General features: G+C 40.6%; 1 protein-coding gene and 1 non-coding gene across 2 annotated transcripts; both read left to right on the forward strand.

The window, feature by feature from the left end:
* The first annotated feature begins 1,200 nt into the window (after positions 1 to 1,200).
* LOC108262391 (TBC1 domain family member 10A-like) lies at positions 1,201 to 4,226 on the forward strand. Its single transcript, XM_017462877.3, has 2 exons — positions 1,201 to 1,869; positions 2,142 to 4,226. Exons 1-2 carry the CDS (start codon positions 1,810 to 1,812, stop codon positions 2,658 to 2,660), a joined length of 579 nt encoding a protein of 192 aa, XP_017318366.2. The 5' UTR covers positions 1,201 to 1,809; the 3' UTR covers positions 2,661 to 4,226.
* A 9,540-nt stretch (positions 4,227 to 13,766) lies between these two features.
* On the forward strand, positions 13,767 to 13,836 carry trnag-gcc (transfer RNA glycine (anticodon GCC)). Its single transcript has one exon. It is a non-coding gene; the product is annotated as a tRNA-Gly (tRNA).
* The last annotated feature ends 7,376 nt before the right edge of the window (positions 13,837 to 21,212 follow it).

Below are 21,212 nucleotides of genomic sequence, written 5' to 3' on the forward strand. Positions count from 1 at the left end.
GAAAATGGGTCAAAAAAAAAAAAGGTCAGAAATTGTAAAATGCCTATCAGGGGGCTGCAGCACACTGACGATCGCAAAATTATTGAGGCGTGACCTCCCAAGAAAAATGCTTTGTGATGAATACTCGACAGGGGGCAAAAAACCACGGAGAAGAAAAGGTGCTAGTTGACTGCAAAAGACTAAGAAGAATAAAACGTGAGAGGACCCATTAGCCAGCACTGCCACCATGTTTCAGAACTGCAACCTTCCACGAGTGTCCAGAAATACAAGGTGGCAAGTGCTCAGAGACATGGCTACAGTAAGGAAGGCTGAAATACAACCGCCACTGCATAAGACTTACAAGCTGAAGCATCATGACTGGGCCAAGAAATACCTGAAGACCGTTCCTTATAGGTTTCATGGACCGATGAAATAAGAGTGACTATAGATGGAGCAGATGGACCTTTTCCGTCTGGTTAAAGATGGACTGAAAATGAACTCCCAAATCTACTGCCAGTTTGTAGAAGATCCTTTCTTCAACAATGGTACAGGAAGAAGTCAGCAACGTTCAAGAAGACCATGATCTTTATGCAGGACAATGCTCCATTCAGCTAAAATGGATCATGAACAGATCAAGAAACTCACATTCAATGGAAGGCTCATGGCGGTTATTGAAAAGAAGGGTGGCTACATTCATCACTGAATAGCTTTGAAGGGCCAAAATAGTTCATTGTTACTTCACTGAATAACTTCCTGAGAAATTACATTTTTTTATTTGTTAAACCTTCTATTTTGTTGGGAAAGAAACATTTAGGATCAACTGAGATCACTGTATTTGTTCACCAATCAAATTAAGCTGAGAAGTACCATTTGCATTGTGTTTGGGTTTTTTTTCTTTTTACAGGCCTAGTTAAATAAATTGGAATATAGAAGTACAGTAGAAACGAGAAACCGGACTGAATGCACGTTTTTAAAACGGCTATAGTTGTGTATCCGTGGATTGCAGGCGTGAAAAAGTGAAAAACTGAAATCTGACTGAAGCGAATGTAGTTCAGTTCAGTCTGAAGTTGTAGAGGAAACATTCGCACTCGGTAATTTAGTTTTGTAACGCCACACAGATCATAAGCTCTGTTAGAAATTATATATCGGAGCTACAAACCCCATCCTGCTCCGCTGTACGAGGCGACTCAACACCGCCATCTTGTGTATGTGTTGCTGTGTTCATGAGGCAGTTTTGCTTAGTTTTTTCTTTAAGGTTTAATGTTCTATATTATTGTGAGTGTGTGTTTATGTATTTTAGTGTGAGCTGTAGTTTTGTTTTGTAATTTTACGTGTTTTATTTCTTCCTCCCTGATTTCTGCACTGCACAGTGTATTATTAGAAACAGGGCTTCTCTGTATAGGAGAACAGTTTTTTTGTGTTTTTAACAGCAAGTTATATCGCTTATTGTGAACCGTTATGTGTGCAGGAGGCGGTTCAGCTGGACGGAGAGATCCTGCATGCTCTGTGTAGCGAGTGTGTTCTGTGGCGTATCGGCACCTGGACAAGCACAAGATCGAGCCGGTGCTCTACATGATGGAGTGCTTCATGTGCGCCTTCTCCAGAACTCTGCCCTGGGCCTCGGTCCTCAGAGTGTGGGACATGTTCCTGTGTGACGGTCAGACACAAACACACACTTGTCCATCTTTTCTTTCTGTGTTGATTCTCTCTCTCATTCTTTCTTTGTGTAGGAGTGAAAATTATATTCTGTGTGGGTTTGGAGTTGTTGACGTCCATGCTGGGTAGGGTACTCGGGATAAACTCAAGGCCTGTCCGGGTCAGTATGAGACCATGGAGGTCCTCAGAGCGATTGAGCCTAGATACATGCAGGAGGGCTTCTTAGTGCTCCAGGTAACACAACAGAGAGAAGGAGGAGGAGGATGATGATGATGGGTCTCTCACTACTGTAACATTTCCTGTCATTACTGTAACTATGCGAGTCCATGCCATGGTGATCAAGCATGTTTTATCCATCATCACCTTCGTATTTCTACAAAATTAGCGTTCATAAATATTTATCATTGTCTTTTACATGACGTTGTAATGAAGCCCATTCTAACACATTAAGTACAGTAGAATGACATTCTATTCCAGTACGTTTTTGTGACTGATTTTTGCTGTAGGTTCTGGAGTTGCAGGTATCGGCACAGGATGTGGAACGTGAGCAACGCATGCAGCTGAAGCGCTGGAAGAAGAAGCGCGGCAAGCCCGGCCCCAAACTCCCTCAGAGAATGCACAGTGCTCGCACCATCATGGCCACCGAGCCTCATACACACCAAGACCTCCGCCAGAAACCCACCATTATGGTCCAGTACCCATCGGTCCCTGAGGAGAAGTCCGAGCCGAACCTCAGAAAGAAGAGAGGGAGCCTGAAGAAAAACCAAGCCCTCATTCCTAACCCCTACACGCTACCTGGCGAGTCTAAACCTAGTCAGATATTGGACATACAGCTTCTGAACCAGGAAAATCTAAATCTTGTACTTCCAAATACACCATCACATCCACCACGGCTCCCTACAATGCAGGAAAATCAGGTCAAAGAGACGAGCACTTCTACAAAGCGACTCGTGCAGCGTCCTCGAATTCCTCCATCGATAAGAAACCGGCGGAATCTATCCCTCAGCAACATCTGTCCCTCCTAACTGCTCCTGTACATGGATCACCTTCAGCGTGGCGTCCTCACCTGCTGAAATGTCCCCCTGTCCAATCCAGACAACCTGACCATGATGAGCTCCCTAATAATACAGAAAACTCAGCCACCATTTTGGATCCATCTACAGACTCAAGCCCTCTGCTAACGCACAACACACCTGCCACCCACGACTCGCCTGCTGCTCCCGAGTACAAAAACAACACTCATTGATTTTTTTTTTTTTTTGTGCGTGTTAAACAGTGTGATACGTTGAGGAATTGATTATTGGCACACGTCTACTGAATAGCAAGGATCGTTAAGTCTTTAACGTGTTATAGTTTACACCGGAGGAACTGCAAACAATCTGAGAGAGGGAGAAACCCGTCAGCTACTAGAGGGCACACTTGGTCCAAAAATGTACACACACTCCACAAAAACTCTGCAGTGCCTGAGGAGTGTTTACTCGCTCCAGTCTTCAGAAGGGAAACTACCTACAGATTCACTTTTGAAAGACTTTCACAGGCATCACAAACATTTGTTTATATTACACTCGTATTAATTTGGCAGGTTTTTTTCTTCTTAATCCGAAGCAACCACCACTTCTTTGTGTTTGTATTTCACAAATTTCCTTACCGCATCTTACAAGAGCTGCACGACAATCGCAACAATCCTGTACAATAGGCACAGCCTTTTCATTAACATAATCTCAGTGAAATATCCTCTGTCTGTATACTTTACGCGCAAACAAAACAACTCAAGCTGAGAACTTTATTGCTGATTCACGTTATACCACACCGCCTTCTAATATAGATCTGATCTATATTATATATACATGTACCTTAGATAATGCCTCTCTGAACGCCATGGTGGGACGTTCCCGAGCTGAAGTACTGTACAAGTCCTAAGCATTAGATCACCCCAATTACTCTTGTATACTCTTTCCATACCATCGTGATCTTTGCCTGACGAAACCATACACAAACATATTTGACATTTGGGGCCTAATTCTAAAATCACCACATACCAAATGCACAACCGTTTTGTCTTGCTGCCATCACAAAATAAAGATGTTTAAACCTTAAGTAACGTAGTCACGGAGGGTGTATATATTTTTCCACACTACATGAAGTTTGGGGATCCTTATAGACTGTGGAACAGAAGTGTACTCAGTGTGTCTCCACCGTTTTATTTCATATTGGAGTACAACCATTTTTCTTTTTTACCATTAAGGATGAAACACTTGTTTCTTTTAAAACACCATCTTTAAATATTTTTCTACCTCCTAACTAAACCCTCGGACTTAAGACACGATCTTTGGAGTTGTTGACGCCCTGCTCAGGGTTAAACAACAACGTCTTTACATTACCTTCATTAATAATTTGTCAATCTATCCTCTTGGTTTTTTTATTTTTTTTTTGGAGCAAAAGTCAGGTCCTCTCTCATTTCAACAGGTCCTCTTGTTGGTGAATACACAGCAATCTTCTAAGGGTATTAGGATTTCTCGGAGCAGACATTGTAGCAGATAGTTGCAGAGTTTCTTCTGTGTTTTAACCACAACATCTTAACCATTATTTTAACACTGAGACACATGACTCCCTTTAATTTGTTAACAAACACATTTGTAAGAATTCTGGTCAGCAAAACCCCCAAAAGAACACCTGTGTCTGTCTGTCTGTCTGTCTGTCTGTCTGTCTGTCTGTCTGTCTGTCTCTCTCTGTCTGTCTGTCTGTCTGTCTGTCTGTCTGTCTGTCTCTCTCCTCTCTCTCTCTCTCTCTCTCTCTCTCTCTCTCTCTCTGTCTCTCTCCTCTCTCTCTCTCTCTCTCTCTCTCTCTCTCTCTCTCTCTCTCTCTCTCTCTCTCTCTCTCTCTCTCTCTCTCTCACACCCACCCCCGCACACCCACATGGTCATCAGAGGTCATAAATGTACTGCTGCGACATGGGATGTCAAAGCATAGACAAGAGCTTATGTATTTAGCGATAGTTCTGTGTAAGTATCCTCGTTGGCGAACCATTTTCTGAAATCTCGTTTATAGATTAAACAAAATGCACGACTCTTTTAAAACACCGTCTTTAAAAAAGGTTTTTCACCCTTAAATTAACCTGGTTAGAAGGTAGGATATGTAATACATATTTTCATTTTCTTCAGGCATATTGTCACTTCAGTCTCCACAACGAATAACACCGATGGTTTTGACCTTTCTTTCAGTAAAAGAGAACAACGACATCATACAGCCTTGAAGGACTGTAGAAATTTTTATTTTACATCCTAAAGGGTTAGGTTTAGAAGGCATGTAATACGCGCGTTTCTTATAAAACACCGTCTTTAAAACGTTTACCTCCTAAAGGGACCTATTTAGAAGGTATGTAAAAACTTTTTTTTTTTTTTAACATTTCTTCGGGTATATCAATGTTTTAGAGTATTTATTTCAGTAAATTTTTATTCAAAGTCATGCCATTTTCTCAAAAAGTGCAATAAATAAAGTTTCATTTATTTCACAAGCTTACATTCTGCTCATTTATGTTCACATTCAACCATCGTGTATTTTCTAACAGCGGAGCGATACAAAACAAACCCCCACAATCTAAATTTAATGTGTGGTTGCAAGATAAAAATTCTTATTTATTGAATTAATTAAATATTTAAAGTTGTACACATTATTTTGATGAGTTGTGTTGACATAATAATGTTGATAATTACATCAACTTAATATTGTGTAATTTCTGAATTAATTGATTTAAAACAAAATTTACGTTGTAGTACATTTACATTTATTCATTTAACAGAGTGTTAGAGGACCTGTAGACTGCACAAATACTAAGGACATTTCACTTACCATTAAATTCTACTAAAGCAATGAACTGGGGGCATGTTCTCAATAGTGATATGACCAATAGTGGACTCGTGTATAGGCTACACCTGCTAATACATTTGATGGACTATTTTGCACTAGTACACGTAGCTAATGCTAGTCATATTTAGCAGTGTAATTTGAATATCTACTCTTTAGTTTACTGTAGCAGTGGAAAAGAAGGAAAAAGTTTCATTTGACAAATCTGTTCATCTAGAGAGGGCTTTTCATTTGTGCTATAGGAAAGATAAGCATGATTATATTTCTGCTTATTCATGTAAACCTCAACTACATTGTGTAGTCTAATTTCATGTATCGATAAATTTTTATTTTATTTTTTAAAAATCTTTTGTCATTCGCACACGTAGCCTTCTAGCTCCACAGCCTTTGGACTGTGGACAGTAGATAAAAGTAGTAGACACAGTGTGCAATATGTGCAATGTTCAGTACGTCATATAATAATAATAATAATAATAATAATAATAATAATAATAATAATAATGAGTCTTTATTGATCACATATACATTACAGCACAGTGAAATTCTTTTCTTTGCATATCCCAGGTTGTTAGGAAGTTGGGGTCAGAGCACAGGGTCAGCCATGATACAGCCCCCTGGAGTAGAGAGGGTTAAGGGCCTTGCTCAAGGGCCCAACAGTGGCAGTGCTGCCCCCATCTTGAATCATATTACCGTAAATACTTAAATTTGTCATTTGTTTCTTTTTTTCACTTTTTTTATTCATTTCCTGCTTATTCAGGCTCAGAGTCATGTAGGCTGCATTGAATTTTATTTTCAATTCCCTCATCTCTTTTTCAGTGACGTTATCACTAGCACGTTGCACTGCTTTCACGATTGGGGTGGCACGAGGGGCAGACCTAGCAATGACACAATCCCTGGCGTTCTGATGTTTTTTTACTGTCTCCATGCTTCTTCACGGTTTCTTTTTTAAAATGACTCGAACTGGTAATGAACTCTGTTTTACCAGCAATATCTTGTCCTGCTTTAGCACAAAAGGTGCAGTACATTTTCCCTTTGTCATAACGTAACCAGGCGAACTCTTGTAGCCAAGCTGATTTAAACTGTCTTGTCGGGATGAGAGCCGCAGGGACGGGAGAAGACTCAACTCGCTGCGCTTGGCTGTCATCATCTGTAAAAGATTGCACACCGATTGAAACGGGCTGGGATGACTCAAATGTCACTTGAGAACTTTCCCTGGTCGAGTTGGTCTCAACATCGTGGGCATCTGATGTAGAGGAGGCAGGGTTTGGACAGGCAGGGGATGAGGAAAAAGTCTGATATTTTTCTTGTCAGCTGGCTAACGTTAGTTAACTACGCAGTTAGCTAGCCTACATATAACGGATAAATTCACATTCTAACAAACTAAACCACATCAAACTAAATTAAACACCTTTAATAAAAAGGCTCAGGCAGGGTTAGGTTAGGCGATGACTCAACCCAACACTCATTGGTGTGGGAGGTGGCACAGGCACAAAACCTTGTCCTTCATTCTGTATATATTTCTCTATATGTATTTAACATTCTATGAGAAAATATCAGTTGTATAAAAAAATGGAAAATAAATTATATCATTTTTTTTTATCTATATATTGTGTTAAAAATGAATTCTGCCACTTTAAAAAAAAATTAATTTTCATGAATCTCATGAAAATGAATCTCATGAAAATGAATCACATGAAAATGTATCACTTGAATATGAATCTCATGAAAATGAATCATACGTAAATGAATCACATGTAAATAAACCATATGAAAATGAATAAATAAATTAAAGACTTTAAAAAAAATATCTGTCTAAATGTAAGACGTTTTAGGTGAGGTTAACTATTGGGGGTTGGAGGATCAGTTTAGAGAACATATTATTTGTTTCTGATGGTTAAGTTCAGGGTTAGGGTTGGCCCCTAAGTTTCAACATTGGAAAAAGGAGTTTTTATTGGTTAAAAATTAGGTGATTAGAGTTTATTGTTTGGGTAAGCCCCTAGATTTCAAGATAAAAGATGGTTTTAATGGTTGGAATAGAAGTTCTAATTGGGTTTAAGGGTACTGGATCTATGTTCCCCATCCCTATTGTCCAACTTGTACAGATGAAATTTAATCTGGCCCAAATTTAGGGCCGAACCAGGAAAAAGTTCCATTAATTTTGTCCATGTTCCCTCTCAGATCCTTCTTCCTATTGATTACTCCCCTCCCCCCTGAGAAGAAATGCCTTTCTCTCTATTAATATATACCCCCACACACATTTTATATATAATATATTATATTAATATTTTTGTGTCACGATATGGAGGTTGAGACGGATGCAAGTGCAGATTTTTCAAGTTTAATAAAGAACTAAACAAAATACAAAAGACACTGACATTGGGGTAAATCACTGTGGCAAAGACTAAACATAAACCAAAGAGAAAAACACAGCACCAGGGACAAAGGTAAAGAAAGACAAACGTGAGACAAAGAGTGCAGTGAAAACTGGCTAAATACACAAGTGCTTACCAGGAATGTGATCCAGGTGCAGGTGGTCATGTGACTGTGATGCAGTGGCTGCTGGGAACTGTAGTTCAGATTTCCTTCTCTGATTACATGACATAATGGTGTATGGTGTAATATGTGGTAATGTACGGGTATCACTCTGTGTATGTGTTTATACAGAGGCTGAATGTGTTGGCCACTCTGGTTCAGGGTAACTTACCCAAAATACATCAGAGCATCATCACAGCTCTCATTACTGTGGATGTCCACGCCAGAGACATCGTCACCGAGCTCGTCAATGAAAGGGTACAGACAGCTACACACCTTCTCTTCAGAGCAAAGGGAATCATGGGTGTGGTCAGATCTGATTGGTCAGAAGCTGTTAATAAATCTTTTAAAAATAACTGCAGCTCTGACAGCAGTGCATATGCAGATCAGTTCCCAGGTTTATACAGTATGAATGCACTCATTATAAACTATCCACGCTATATCCTCAGCGAGAATGCCCAATTCGTATACAATGAGATCGTATATATATCACATGTCTTTGTGTATGTGTTCACGTAGGTGGACTCGAGCAGTAACTTTGAGTGGCAGAAGCAGCTGTGCTAATACTGGGACGTGGATCTGGATAAGTGCGTGGCCAGAATGGCTCTGTATCAGTACATCTACGGATATGAGTACCCGGGAGCCTGTCTGCGTCTGGTCATCATTCCGCTCACAGTAAAGATGTGTTAACAATACGTTAAGAATTCATAATGTAGTGTAGTGCATGTTATTATAATAATATTTATTTAAATACTATGCGTAATGCATTACGGAGGCTTTATGGTGTCTGATGGGTAACACCTCGAATAACAGGTGTGTAGAAGGTGTGAGCTTGATCCTTTCACCGTTAGCCAGACAGATCGTCTTGTTGTTGCCCAACACGGCGGTAATTTTCTCAATCCACAGGCACGTCCACAGGTACGTCACTCACCACCCACTTGTGCGTGTCGACGATGTCACTGCCGAGGGACGTTTGATGGCACTCCACTCCCGTGTGAGAGGGTCGTCTTCACCATACAGCTCGTCCATGCTCACTGACTGCGGGTTGAGCACGTCGGTCTCGATGGGCTTGTATAAGAGATTCACCTCGCAGCCCTCTGTCTCATGGAGGGTGCGCAGTGCGTCAGCGAGGGCACGGTACGCTGTGGTCTTACCGCCTCTTGTAGGGCCCACCAGCAAGACGCCCTGGTGCACCAGCATGGTCTCGTACAGCTGGATCACCTTGACGGTCATGCTGGAGACGGGCTGCAGGGAGTGGGCGCATAGAGCTGCCTCGATGTTCAACTGAAGCACGCCGTAGTCGTGCTCGGGGACGCCCACACCAGGAAAGAGGTCCGACAGAATACCGTTAAACGCACACAAGAAAGATTGGATTGACTCGATTGACACTAGGTTCAAGATTTTCAGATTATGGATGTTCAGATGTTCCAGGATTCTTTACTTTCATCTGGTATAACATTACAAGGTGCTAATGTTATATACTTTAAATGCTTTAAAAAAAGTTATATAGTATATAATTACAGCTTTTTAGTTGCAAAGAATTTGCAAATGTCAGTTAATTGTATTTCCTAATTTGTCCTGGAATTTCCTCCTAGTGCCTGATTCCAGGGATCCTGTGATAATGACCTTTGATACTCCATATGTAAGCTTTGGCGTTCTTTACTATTTATCGGTTTATTTTATTTTAAGTTCTGCGTCATCCTTGAGTAACTTGGGCAGGTTGGAGTATCGTAGCGCTCTAATCAACACCACGTTCTCACTCAGGTGTGGGTTCTCTCGCATCAGAGACCTGGAACACACACACACGCGCGCTCGATTTATTCCAGCAAGACATCTGTTACATTTATAAGTAGTTTTAATTAACAATTTAGGAAAAACAACGGATGAATCAAATCTAATCTAATATGTTCACCCTGTTCGTAGACGGACATACCCGGCCATGACGATAACAGAGTTGACGACTCTCATGCTGAAGTCGTAGTGGTCCTGCCGGGAAAGCTGCTTGCTGCACAGCTTATACAGCTGAATCATCTTCTTCGCCAGAGTCTCACTGGACTTGAAGCCCTCAGCTCACAAGTCCACCTACAGCAAAAAAGACAACGTGAAACGGTTCTGTAACACGCCAGATTACATCCGTTATTGCGTTCATTACATAATGTAATGAATGACGGCGCCCGAGCACACCTCTGCGATAACGGCGTGGTCGGGCACAATCATGGAGACGGATCTGAAGCGGCCTCCAGGTTGTCCCGGAGTTCGGTCCTGCCTGCGTACCCTGGGTTCATCGTGATTAAGGCAGCTTCCTACAAATGGAAGCAAGGGAAATGATAACGATTCAAACCCTTGCTAATATTCTGAAATTGATTGCAACACTGAATAAGTCTGTTCCAAGAATCGATTCAGCACAAATCTCGAATTAAAGGTTAGGGGAACAACCCGCAATATTAAGTACATAGGATCATTATCATGATTAACAGAGCGATTCCTAATACCTGGTGTCAATTCGTAGATACCAGGTAATGAGAATAGAGTCGATTCAAAGGAATCAAGCTTTGGAGTCGACTCTATAGTCATTGTGAATATGGAGTCAACTCCAAAGCTTGATTGTGGGGGAAGCATGACTGAAGAACCTTGATTTCTCAGTTTGGGAACAATCCCAAAGAAATAGTCGGGAGACACAGAGCGTTTGGCATCGTTGTGACAAACGCTGATTCTCACAGCTTTTTTTTGTTTTTAATTACTCAACAACTAAGACACAAACCCCTCGTTTATTCCTTCACTTTCATCTTTCACTACTTTTTTTATTTTACATTTTATTCTGATTCTTTCTCCCTGAATGTCTGGCTAGAACTTTCTGAAACTGGGAGCTAATGCTAAATTTAATGTTCTGTTAGAAAAGACAGCTTGATGTGTGGTTTCATTAAATTCATTCAATTTAAATATCTTGTCTTTCTAAGAAAAACTGCTGATTAAGCAATGCACTATACCATATTCATGAGAAAGTAGGATTTTGTATTTGTTATTTGACGTTTGTGTAAATTCAATACGTCGTTTTCAGCTAGTGATTAAAGAATTGGTTCATGAGTCATCTTTGTCAGATATGCTGGTGGCGCTTTCTGATTTTAGTCATTTAACCATTCAAAAGAGTTATTTGTGTATGGAACAGTGTTGCATTGCACCCGCGAATACCTGCAACCTGGAATGGAAAATAAGATTTATTTTGTTCCAACACTTTTTTGTTGTTGTTGTTGTTGTTGGTACTGTTATTGTTGCTCCAAAACTGAAAAGTGTTACAATGGAAGCAGAAGTAAGTGTAGCTTCTTAAATTGTGTAGTGCAACGCAGTGTTTTTCAATCTTTTTTGAGCCATGGCACATTTTTTACATTGGAAAAATCTTGAGACTCTGTAGCCTAATACAGTATATATAATTACAATATAGTTTCTCAATTTATTTATACTCACTCAGTGTGAAACCTGGGCCTGTTTAGATGAACACAAAGCCGATATCCTGGCAGGAATTGAAGAAAGGCATACACGAAGCTCTTCTTCAACAGCTTTCAGTCTCTCTCTGTTTTTAGTTTTTATAGCAGTTAGGCTTGAAAAACTAAGCTCACACACATATGTTGTGGAAAATGGGAGCAATGTCAAAACTTTGTTGGCCGGAATGGGGAATTCCTTGGCAGCAGCCAACCAAAAACTGTCCAAAGGAAGTTCAGCAAATCTTAGCTTTAAACCACGATCTTGTTTCAGTTCAGTTAGTTCCTCCTGCTCCTGTAAGGTCATGTCCTTTCCAACAGCAGTCAAGGCATTCAGTGGAGGCTGAAGAGAAATAAAATGACAACTTCTCCTCAAGAGTTTTCAGATGTTTACCTATTACCTCGCACAGTGCAGCAGGGTGATCTTGCCGTTCCTCTGTGAGTGGGAACATCTCAAGGTTGGCACTTTGCACATGTTGTTGCCAGAGGTGCACCTTTAAATGGAATCCATTTATTTTATCTCATTTCGGCCTTGCATCCGTGTGTTCGGTTCATTCAGATGATGATATATCTGCCAGGTATGCCAGCTTTGCACACCACTCATCACTTGCAAACAGATTTGAGTAATCAGACCTCTCATTTGTCAGAAACACTTTAAGTTCCTCCCGCAGCTCATACACATGGGCCAGCAACTTGTCACACTACAACCATCGGACCTCCGTATGGAGCAATAAGGCTTTATGCTCCGCTCACATTTCCTCACTCAAAGATGCAAATATACCTTTTCAAAGGTCATGTCTTTACAAAGTTCCCTATGCGCACAACATCATCCAACAGAGGAACTAGTTCTGCTGGTAAAGTCTTTGCAACGAAGGCCTCACGGTGCAGAAAACAGTGTGTAACAATAAGATCTGGGTTTCTTTCCTTCACTCTGCTAACGAAGCCTTAGGTGTGCCCGACCATGGCTGCAGCTCCATCAGTGCAAACACTTGTGCAATTTTCCCACGTAAGTCCTCCCTGGTCAAGATATTCCAATTTGACCCAAAAAATTTCCTCTCCTGTTGTTTTTTCTGGCAGTGCCTCACAAAATAGGAAGTTTTCTCTAATGGCATCTCCATCCACAAAACGCACATTGGCCAAGAGCTGAGAATATCCGTAGACTCATCAAGTTGCAACACAAATTTACTACTGATGCATATCTTTTCCAAAACATGGCTTTCGATGTCTGTAGACATGTCAATATGTCTGGCGATTGTGTTATCTGAGAGTGGGAGTTTAGATATGTCTTTAACCGCGTCAGGGCCGAGCATCTCGTTGACAGTGTCTTTGCAGGCAGGTAGTATTAACGTCTCTGCCACAGTGTGGGACTTTTTTCATTTAGCTACAAGTTCAGCAACTGGCTTTGAGGGCTTTCTAATTTACCTTTGTGGTTTTTCTCATTAATGTTGCCTGTTTCGGTGTTTTCACGCAGGCAAACAAAATAGTCCATCGGCTTGTTTTGAAGCGACGGGTGTTTCGCTTGGAGATAGCGTTTAAGCTTTCTTGGCACTATGGCGCGATTGGATTGCTTCTCGCCACACACCAAGCATAATGGAGTCGGGGTCATCTCATCGCTGGTGAACGTAAATCCTAACGAAAGATAACTTTCGCTGTATTGCCTCGAGCTCACCATCTTTGCTTTCTTTTTACCACCACTCATACTAGGCCCTTCACCTGGGTCACAATCTTGTCCAGGGCCCAGTTCGGAGTTTGCATTTTTCCTTTTTAAAAACTTCTCCATCACTGCCACCACGACCTGTCGCATGCGTCACTAATTCGCTTGTCTCTATGAAGGTAGGAGGCAATTACCTGCTGCCACCCGGACGAATATTACATTACTCTGCCAGTCACTATATTACAGCACAGACACTCAACTATGGCTTATTATTTGCAGATAATAATTAATAAATAAGAATTTTAAGACTAAGTGAAATTGAACAATTTCTCACGGCACGCCTGACGATCTCTCACGACACACTAGTGTGCCACGGCACAGTGGTTGAAAAACACTGCTCTACGGTATGTAGACTGCATTACATGCGTGTTGAGCAGAGAGGAGATATTATAATATTATACAGTATCTGGAAATATAATGTGTCTGTTGCTGAAATAAGGAAGAGACTTAGGATTCTCCTTTTCAAATCTGAAACCAAATTGCTGAAGCGGCACAATACTTACCTGAACAGCACACTCTGTGAAGTCTTTAGCTTTTTAAATTAAGCATTGGTGGTTCAGTGGTAGAATTCTCGCCTGCCACGCGGGAGGCTGGGTTCAATTCCCAGCCAATGCAGGAGTGAACTTTGAAAGTTAAGCCTTCACCAAAAGAACATTACAAGCCTTATTATGCACAACTGAGTTTTGGTGACGTTTGTGTTGCTTGAGCCTTCACCCAAAGCACTTCACAAGCCTTATCAATTCCGCCCAAAACTAGGGTAATGGACAAACTCCATGCTGCTGAAATATGGAACAGATTCTCCTTTAGAATTTTAAACCAAATTGCTGAAGGAGCACAGTACTCAGCTTTAAATCACACTCTGCGAAGTCCATGGATTTTTATGATAAGCATTGGTGGTTCAGTGGTAGAATTCTCACCTGCCACGCGGGGGCCGGTCACACGTAGGTGTAGAGCGCTGACTAGCCAATAGAAAGCGAGGAAATCCAGGAGGAGGGTCGGACGAACCTAACGTAAAAACATCAGTTCATATATTTATATTATTTTATCTGTTACATATTGTATCTATGTAATTTTTTAAAAGCGGCATTGTCAACATTTACTATTCCGATACTCTTTCAGTGTGTAAAATTAACTGTTAAAGAAGAATGTGAAATTAACAGTTTGTCAAAATTAAAATAACTATCGAAATAATATATGCAGGGTGTGTTATAGTAAGTTATTGAAAATGTATTCCAAATAAGGACTAAGATTTTAAAACATTTACAAATACAAGCTAGATTAAACATATTTACAAATACACAGGACAATTTTGTTTTGTTTTTTTTAAAATACAATGTTGTCTATACACAATTCCACAATGGTAGAGAGAGAGAGAGAGAGAGAGAGAGAGAGAGAGAGAGAGAGAGAGAGAGAGAGAGAGAGAGAGAGAGAGAGCAGAAAAAGCAGAATGAGATTCATGGACAACACAGGATTACACAGGATTTGTAACTATTTACCAAAATCCAACCTTGTGCTTGGCTTGCAATCAGACATGCCATGCACAGACCTTAAATACTGTGTTTCACAACAAAGTTATTTTCTCTTTTCAACAATCCACCTCTCCCTCTCAGCCTCATAGAATGAGGACTGCTGAAACTCTGCCCATGCCGTCTCTGCATTCATTCCCTGTACTTGATACAGGAAGAGCACTTTAGAAGGACAGTAAATGTATCTGCCTGCCGCTCCAGGGAAACCAGTGTGGATATGAGGGCTATTGGGTCCTTGTTTTAGTGGCTGGTGGCAGAACCTGCACAGATGACCAGAAGGCCCTCTGCAGAGTATGCCTCAAAGACTTTCCTGGAGCAGTAGAAGTATTTAACATCACCAGCCTGCTAAAAGAAATGTACAGAGGAGCCATCACCCATGTAACGAGATTTTGGCTGACCACAAGCTAAACAGGATCTAATTTGTTTTTTTTGGTGTCTTCTCAACTACTGACTGTGTCAGAGGTACGTCTTCAGGAACACCACTAGCAGGTGGATTGAACGGAGCGGGAGGCTGTATTGTTCCTGACCACATCTTTTCTTTGAGGTGTTGACTTCTCTTGCAAAGAAGGATTGTCTTTAATGCTTCTTGCCTCTTCAGATGAGCCCTGAAGTAAATCACCTGATGGGCCTCTCCTGAAGGACACGTTGATTCTCCCAGGGAATTTTTTTTCTTCATGCTGATGGCCTGAATAGTACCCATAGATATGAACAATTAACATAAATAAATATATAAAAAGAATTTACTTAGTTATGCATTATGTTTTGTAAAGTAAAATTATGGTAACTGATTCTTTTAAAATGACTTGACAGGTTTCATGTTATAGTAAAAGATCAATGACCCAAAATTTAATTATACAACTATTGAAAAGATACACATCTACTCTAATATATTCTAACTTAATCTAACATAAACGTGTGATCTGCTCACTCGTTACCAAAAGACTTTATTTTACTGTGTGTTTGACTACTGAACAAACAACAGACACTGAACAGTAGACAATAGAAATTTCACTCGGCATACAAACATATAATGATATTCCTGAATTGACCCTACATATGTAGTTTAAACCATTCAAATGATATTCATAATATACCGATGTTTCTTTTGAGTAAATAAGCAATTTTATTATTTATAAGTCGCTTTGGTTAAAAGCGTCTGCTAAATGAATAAATGTAAATGTAAGTGTACAGTTCACTTTACCTGCCGCCTAACAGCGTTTTTTTTTCCTCAGGTAAAATGATGAATGTTAATTGCTGTCTGGGGAAAAAAGAAATAAACAAAAAGAGATGAAAGTCGAAAAAATTAAGCCAATAAAGTATTAACTGGTTTTCGCGGTAGCGGAGGCAATTCAAAATATAGATCTTCAAAAAAAACAAACAAACAAACAAACAAAAAACACCAAGCTTCGGAACAGCGCCATGGAATCAACATGTGGCGAAATATATATTGCATCCGTAGTGATAAGGACTACCATTGAGAATTAACTGGAAAAGTTAAGCATAACAACTTTCCGCTGCAGGAAAGTTAAGCAGAACTACTTTCAGCTAACTACCCTGGCAGCAGTGGGATTTGAACATACACCTCCGAAGTGGCTGGAGCCGAAAGCCAACGCCTTGGACCACTTGGCCACACTAACCCAGGATGATGTGGTGGTTTACCCGTTCGTGGTAAGAAGGTGACCGGGTAATTCCACCGGACAACAAGAAATCTGGCATGGGCGCGAGAAATGGGCTGTTGTGAGACTAAAGTGCCTTTCGCTTAACCAGAACGACTTGTGTGCTTAGGGTTGTTGTCTTGCTGCATGGTCCACTTTCTCTTCAGATTCAGTTTACGAACAGGTGTCCTGACATTTTCTTTTAGAATTTGCTGGTATTATTCAGAATTCATTATTCAATCAATGATGGCAAGCCGTCCTGGCCCATGTTGGCTCGAATTTAGCCTATTACCCAAAAACATTTAAAACTCAACTTAGAAGCCAATACTCACATCTACCTCTGAGCCCAGTTGGAGATAGAAAAAACACACCAGCCGTGAGTGAGAAGAAGCAAGGGTCCAGCTTTATTGTTCCATTCCACCACACGAGATCCACACCGATGAGAATTCTCAAAAGTGATCCCCCAATACCCTGAGCTTAAGCTCCAGTATTTATACTGTATTTACACACTAGATAACCCATAGGTTTCCAGAAAAGGCCTATTTCACTTACCCATAGAATTGAAACCAGGGGTTTTACTTTACACATAAAATCAGAACCCAGGCATTTCCAACAACCCAGGAAACAAAAACCCAGTGTTTCTATTTACCTAGGTTTTCAAAAACCAGGATTCTCTTTTACCTAGGTTTTCAAAAACCAGGATTCTCTTTTACCTAGGTTTTCAAAAACCAAGATTCCCATTTCCCTAGGTTTTCAAAAACCAAGATTCTCATTTCCCTAGGTTAAAAAAATGACGTAAGCAAGACGACTAAACAACCGGGAGGGACCTTGGTCTTATCGTTATCTCGAGGGGGGGGGCAGCCACCCTTATAACTGGCTTTCTTCATGGTTCTCTAAAAATTAAGGCCTTCCTTGCGAGACGAGAATCTTCACCATCTGAATCATGAGTAAGTTATATTTTCCTTTTTTTCCTGTATTTCTCGTTTATAATTTATTTTCATATTTGCACTATATTTCTTAGTTATATATATTTATACTACTTGAAAAGCGGTTTACTGTACTTCCAACTTCTTAATATCATTACAGTTCTACTGTCCTGCATATCCTACAATTCTGTTTTTCTATAGAGTTTCTCTATTACTATAAGATTCTATTAAAGTTATTCATGTGTGTGTATGAGGAAGAGAGTGTGTGTGTATGTATGTTGTGTCTACCTGCCCGCCCTTGACGGTACGAGTGTGTGTGTTTTTAGCACTCCTCAGCTCGTACATTTCTTTTTGACTTTTTTACTATTACTGCTCTTAAATTGCTCGTAATTCCAATCCGCCTAATCCCGCTTCTATGTGTCTAGGTGCCAGTGCCCGTCGTCAGTCCCCTCTCTCTCCGTTACTGGACCTGGATCAGGGTTTGGACCTGGATCTAGACACTCATTACCAGCTTGTGCATCTCACTGCTGATATCATGATGCTACTTAACTATCTTCGCAGCACCCCCCCTAAGAATGGAGATCCGGGGTTCCCCCCTCTTCTTCGGTACAGAATCTGCCCCACGAACGTGCGTGTTGACGCTTCTACACAGTCAGACCCAGAACCCCCCTCCAGCTTCCAATCCGAGGATGATGATGTTGTCTTCTCCGATCCGGGCCCCGACCATCCGTCCCTCTTCTCACCCACCAGTCCGCCCGACTCTCAGTGGTCCGCTCACTTCACCCACCCTGATTTCCCCATGTCCCCAGGACGCACCCCATTTTCCTCCCCCTCTTACTCTCCTCCAGACTACGCACCCACCCGTCCTGTGAATTACCAATAAAATTACATTTTTACTCATACTCAATCTCCCTCGTGTTTATTTCATGTCATTTTTATCCACAACACCCAGATGCAGCAAAACAGGCCCAAACTGTAATGCTACCACCACCATTTTTCAGAAATGGGATACGGGTCTTATGCTGCAATGCAGTGTTTTCCTTCCCCCAAACATAACCCTTCTCATTTAAACCAAAAAGTTCTAGTTTGGTCTCACCTGTCCACAAAATGTTTTTTCCAGTAGCCTTGTCCATGTGATCTTTAGCAAACTGCATGCAGGAAGCAGTGTTCTTTATGGAAAGCAGTCGCTTTCTCCTTGCAATCCTGCCATGCACACCATTGTTGTTCAGCGTACTCATTATGGTGGACTCATGAACATTAACATTTGCCGATGCGAGAGAGGCCTTTAGTTTCTTAGAAGTTACCCTGGGATCCGTTGTGACCTCGTGGACAATTACATGTCTTGCTCTTGGAGTGATCTTTGTTAGTTGACCACGCCTGGGGAGGGTAACCATGCTCGTGAATTTCCTTCATTTGTACACAATCTGTCTGACTGTGGATTGGTGGAGTCCAAACACTTTAGAGATATATATTTTGTCAGGTTCGTTCGTTTTGTAGGGAAGTTGTCCCCTGTTGTTATTTAGACCCATGGATAGAATCACCTATGTGTATGAGTGGATGTGGCTGTTTCTGGAGGATTTGGGCTATGTGCAGAAAATTGGCCCCAGAACACTGTCTACTTGTATGTTTGAACTTTTGATTGTATAGGATGAGGTTGGAGTCCCCCATAAAGACCATAGGTTTGCGAATAACAATGGACCAGTCTGTTGCTTTCCTATCTGAATTGATGTGTCTATTAGGTTTATTATCTAGATTGATGATGTCTAAGAGCGCATGATCTGTGGAGTCTGAGGACACTCAAATAGGTTTTGCCATTCAGAACGGGTTTTAGCCAGAGATTCACTCTGTTCAGCACCGTTTTGTCATCCTTATCCTTTTTGATTTCACAGTGGCACCACCTGTGTCTTCATCCTTCCCCACAAGCGTGGTTGCTGGACAAAGATGAGAAAGATCAGGCAAATTTGTTTTTGGTATAATTTTATTTTGTTTGAGTTTAGGCGGTGTATCTGGACTCGCTTCTGAGGTGTGGACTTGGCCCTGGACCTTGATTTGCCTGTGTTGGTGTACGGGTCCTGTTAATGGGAAAACAGATGTAGGTGAGTTGAGTTCTAGATGAGGGACCTTGGTAGTATTGTCCAGAGTATAATCAGTTGGTGCATTGTTAATTTGTCCCTGTGGAGAACTGGCTCGTTGAAGGGCAGTGGCATGTGAAATTGGGCCCGATTTGTCTGGGATTTTTTATTTTTTTGGTCTGATTGTTGAATGTTGTCTTTACAAAAGGCTAAAATGCCGTGTCTAACCTCTTTTACCGGTAGCCAAAAAATGGCATTTTTGCCATGTTTCAGCATTGTTCAGCATTGATTTGTTTTGTGATCTCACACACCACAGTAGTGGTTAATTTTTCATATGAAAGCAGACTCTTAAGACTTCTTTGACCTAGCCCACCTGGGGCAATACATTCAGAATTATATATATATATATATATATATATATATATATATATATATATATATATATATATATATATATATATAATATTTTTAAAAAAATATACACAGAAAATGTTATCAACCCCATTCCTGGTCTCAAAGATGCCAAGTACTTGTCCATGAGCACCCAAAATATGAGGAAGTTCTCTAACCACTAAAATTGTGTGCAAGGTTATCCAAACATGGGTAAAAACCTCTCCAAATGGCACCAAACGTCTCTAAATGACATAAAACCTCTCTAAATGGCACAAAGCCTTTAAATATAGCAGACTTCTAGAAATAGCAAACATTTTTTTTTAAAGGCACAAAATAACCTCCAAATGGCTGATTATGCGTTTGATTTTCTCAGCCTCTGAGTGGTCAATCATGTCAAGTTTGGGCTTGTTTGAAAGCTAGAATTATCTACAATTGGTCCAAGTGGGTGTCAATCAAGTTAGACTGCCCAATTATAATTTCAGTATACAGGGTTGTTCAGCATAGCCAAAGCAGATTAACTTTTTTTTTTTTTTAGAATGTGTCTCAGTTTAGTTTATGGCTAATTACTAAATTCCAGAGGAGTGGAATATCAAAACACTTAATGCATTTTGAAGAGGACATTTGTGACTTGTTTTGTTTTCAATAAAGCTGATGGACTTTATACCGATGGAAATGTGCATGATTTATAAAACCGCGAGTGAAATGGATTTTCGTCTATGTAGGAAATGTAAGGTAGTAAACGTTTACACAAAACCGATCTTTGGTTTAAATGTTATAATTTTATTGTGGCAGTTGTATACGGTGTTTTACTGTCAAAAAAGCTTTACTCCTGCTCTCCGATTTATCTCTGTCTCAATGTTTCATGGAGAGGTGTGAATTTTTTGCCCAGCAGGGAGCTTAAACCCCGCCCCTTTCCCATCCCCCTGCTCACTAGCAGTTAAGCACACAGTCATGAAACTGCACACACAGAAAGCCACCAGTGTCCTGACTAATCTTATACCAGAACTGCGGCGATAAAATAATTCATTTATTTATACTAATTGAAAATGTCCGATAAGTCGTTTTCCATTCCGCAGGCGGAATGAACGTTAGTGTTAGTGGAATGAACACGGAATGAACACGGAATGAACACGTTAGTGATAAAATAGTTTTTTAAAATAAATGTGTATTGCAATTTTTTAAAATTGTTTTTCAGGTTAGGGCACCTGAGCCAACTAGTTAAGGTTTTTAGGACATGATCTGTATCATTTGTTCCAAATCCATGTCCGTGTCACATGTCTTAGATGTAGAACTGATCAGTTTGCCTTGTAGCTTTTAAGCACAACTATACACCAGCATGCACCTCGTTTAGCCACATTTGGAAATCCGTAGCCCAGCAACCCAAACATGCAACTACCTTCCTTTACAACTATTCTATAC

The sequence above is a fragment of the Ictalurus punctatus genome, unplaced genomic scaffold (assembly GCF_001660625.3).
Source record: "Ictalurus punctatus breed USDA103 unplaced genomic scaffold, Coco_2.0 Super-Scaffold_100, whole genome shotgun sequence".
Lineage (NCBI taxonomy): Eukaryota > Metazoa > Chordata > Actinopteri > Siluriformes > Ictaluridae > Ictalurus > Ictalurus punctatus.

Bases quoted from the DNA above. Each gene is read 5' to 3' on its own strand.
- LOC108262391 (XM_017462877.3), top strand. From the start codon at position 1,810: ATGGAGGTCCTCAGAGCGATTGAGCCTAGATACATGCAGGAGGGCTTC. The intron at 1,870-2,141 runs GTAACACAACAG...TTTTTGCTGTAG, and splicing joins AGGGCTTCTTAGTGCTCCAG to GTTCTGGAGTTGCAGGTATC.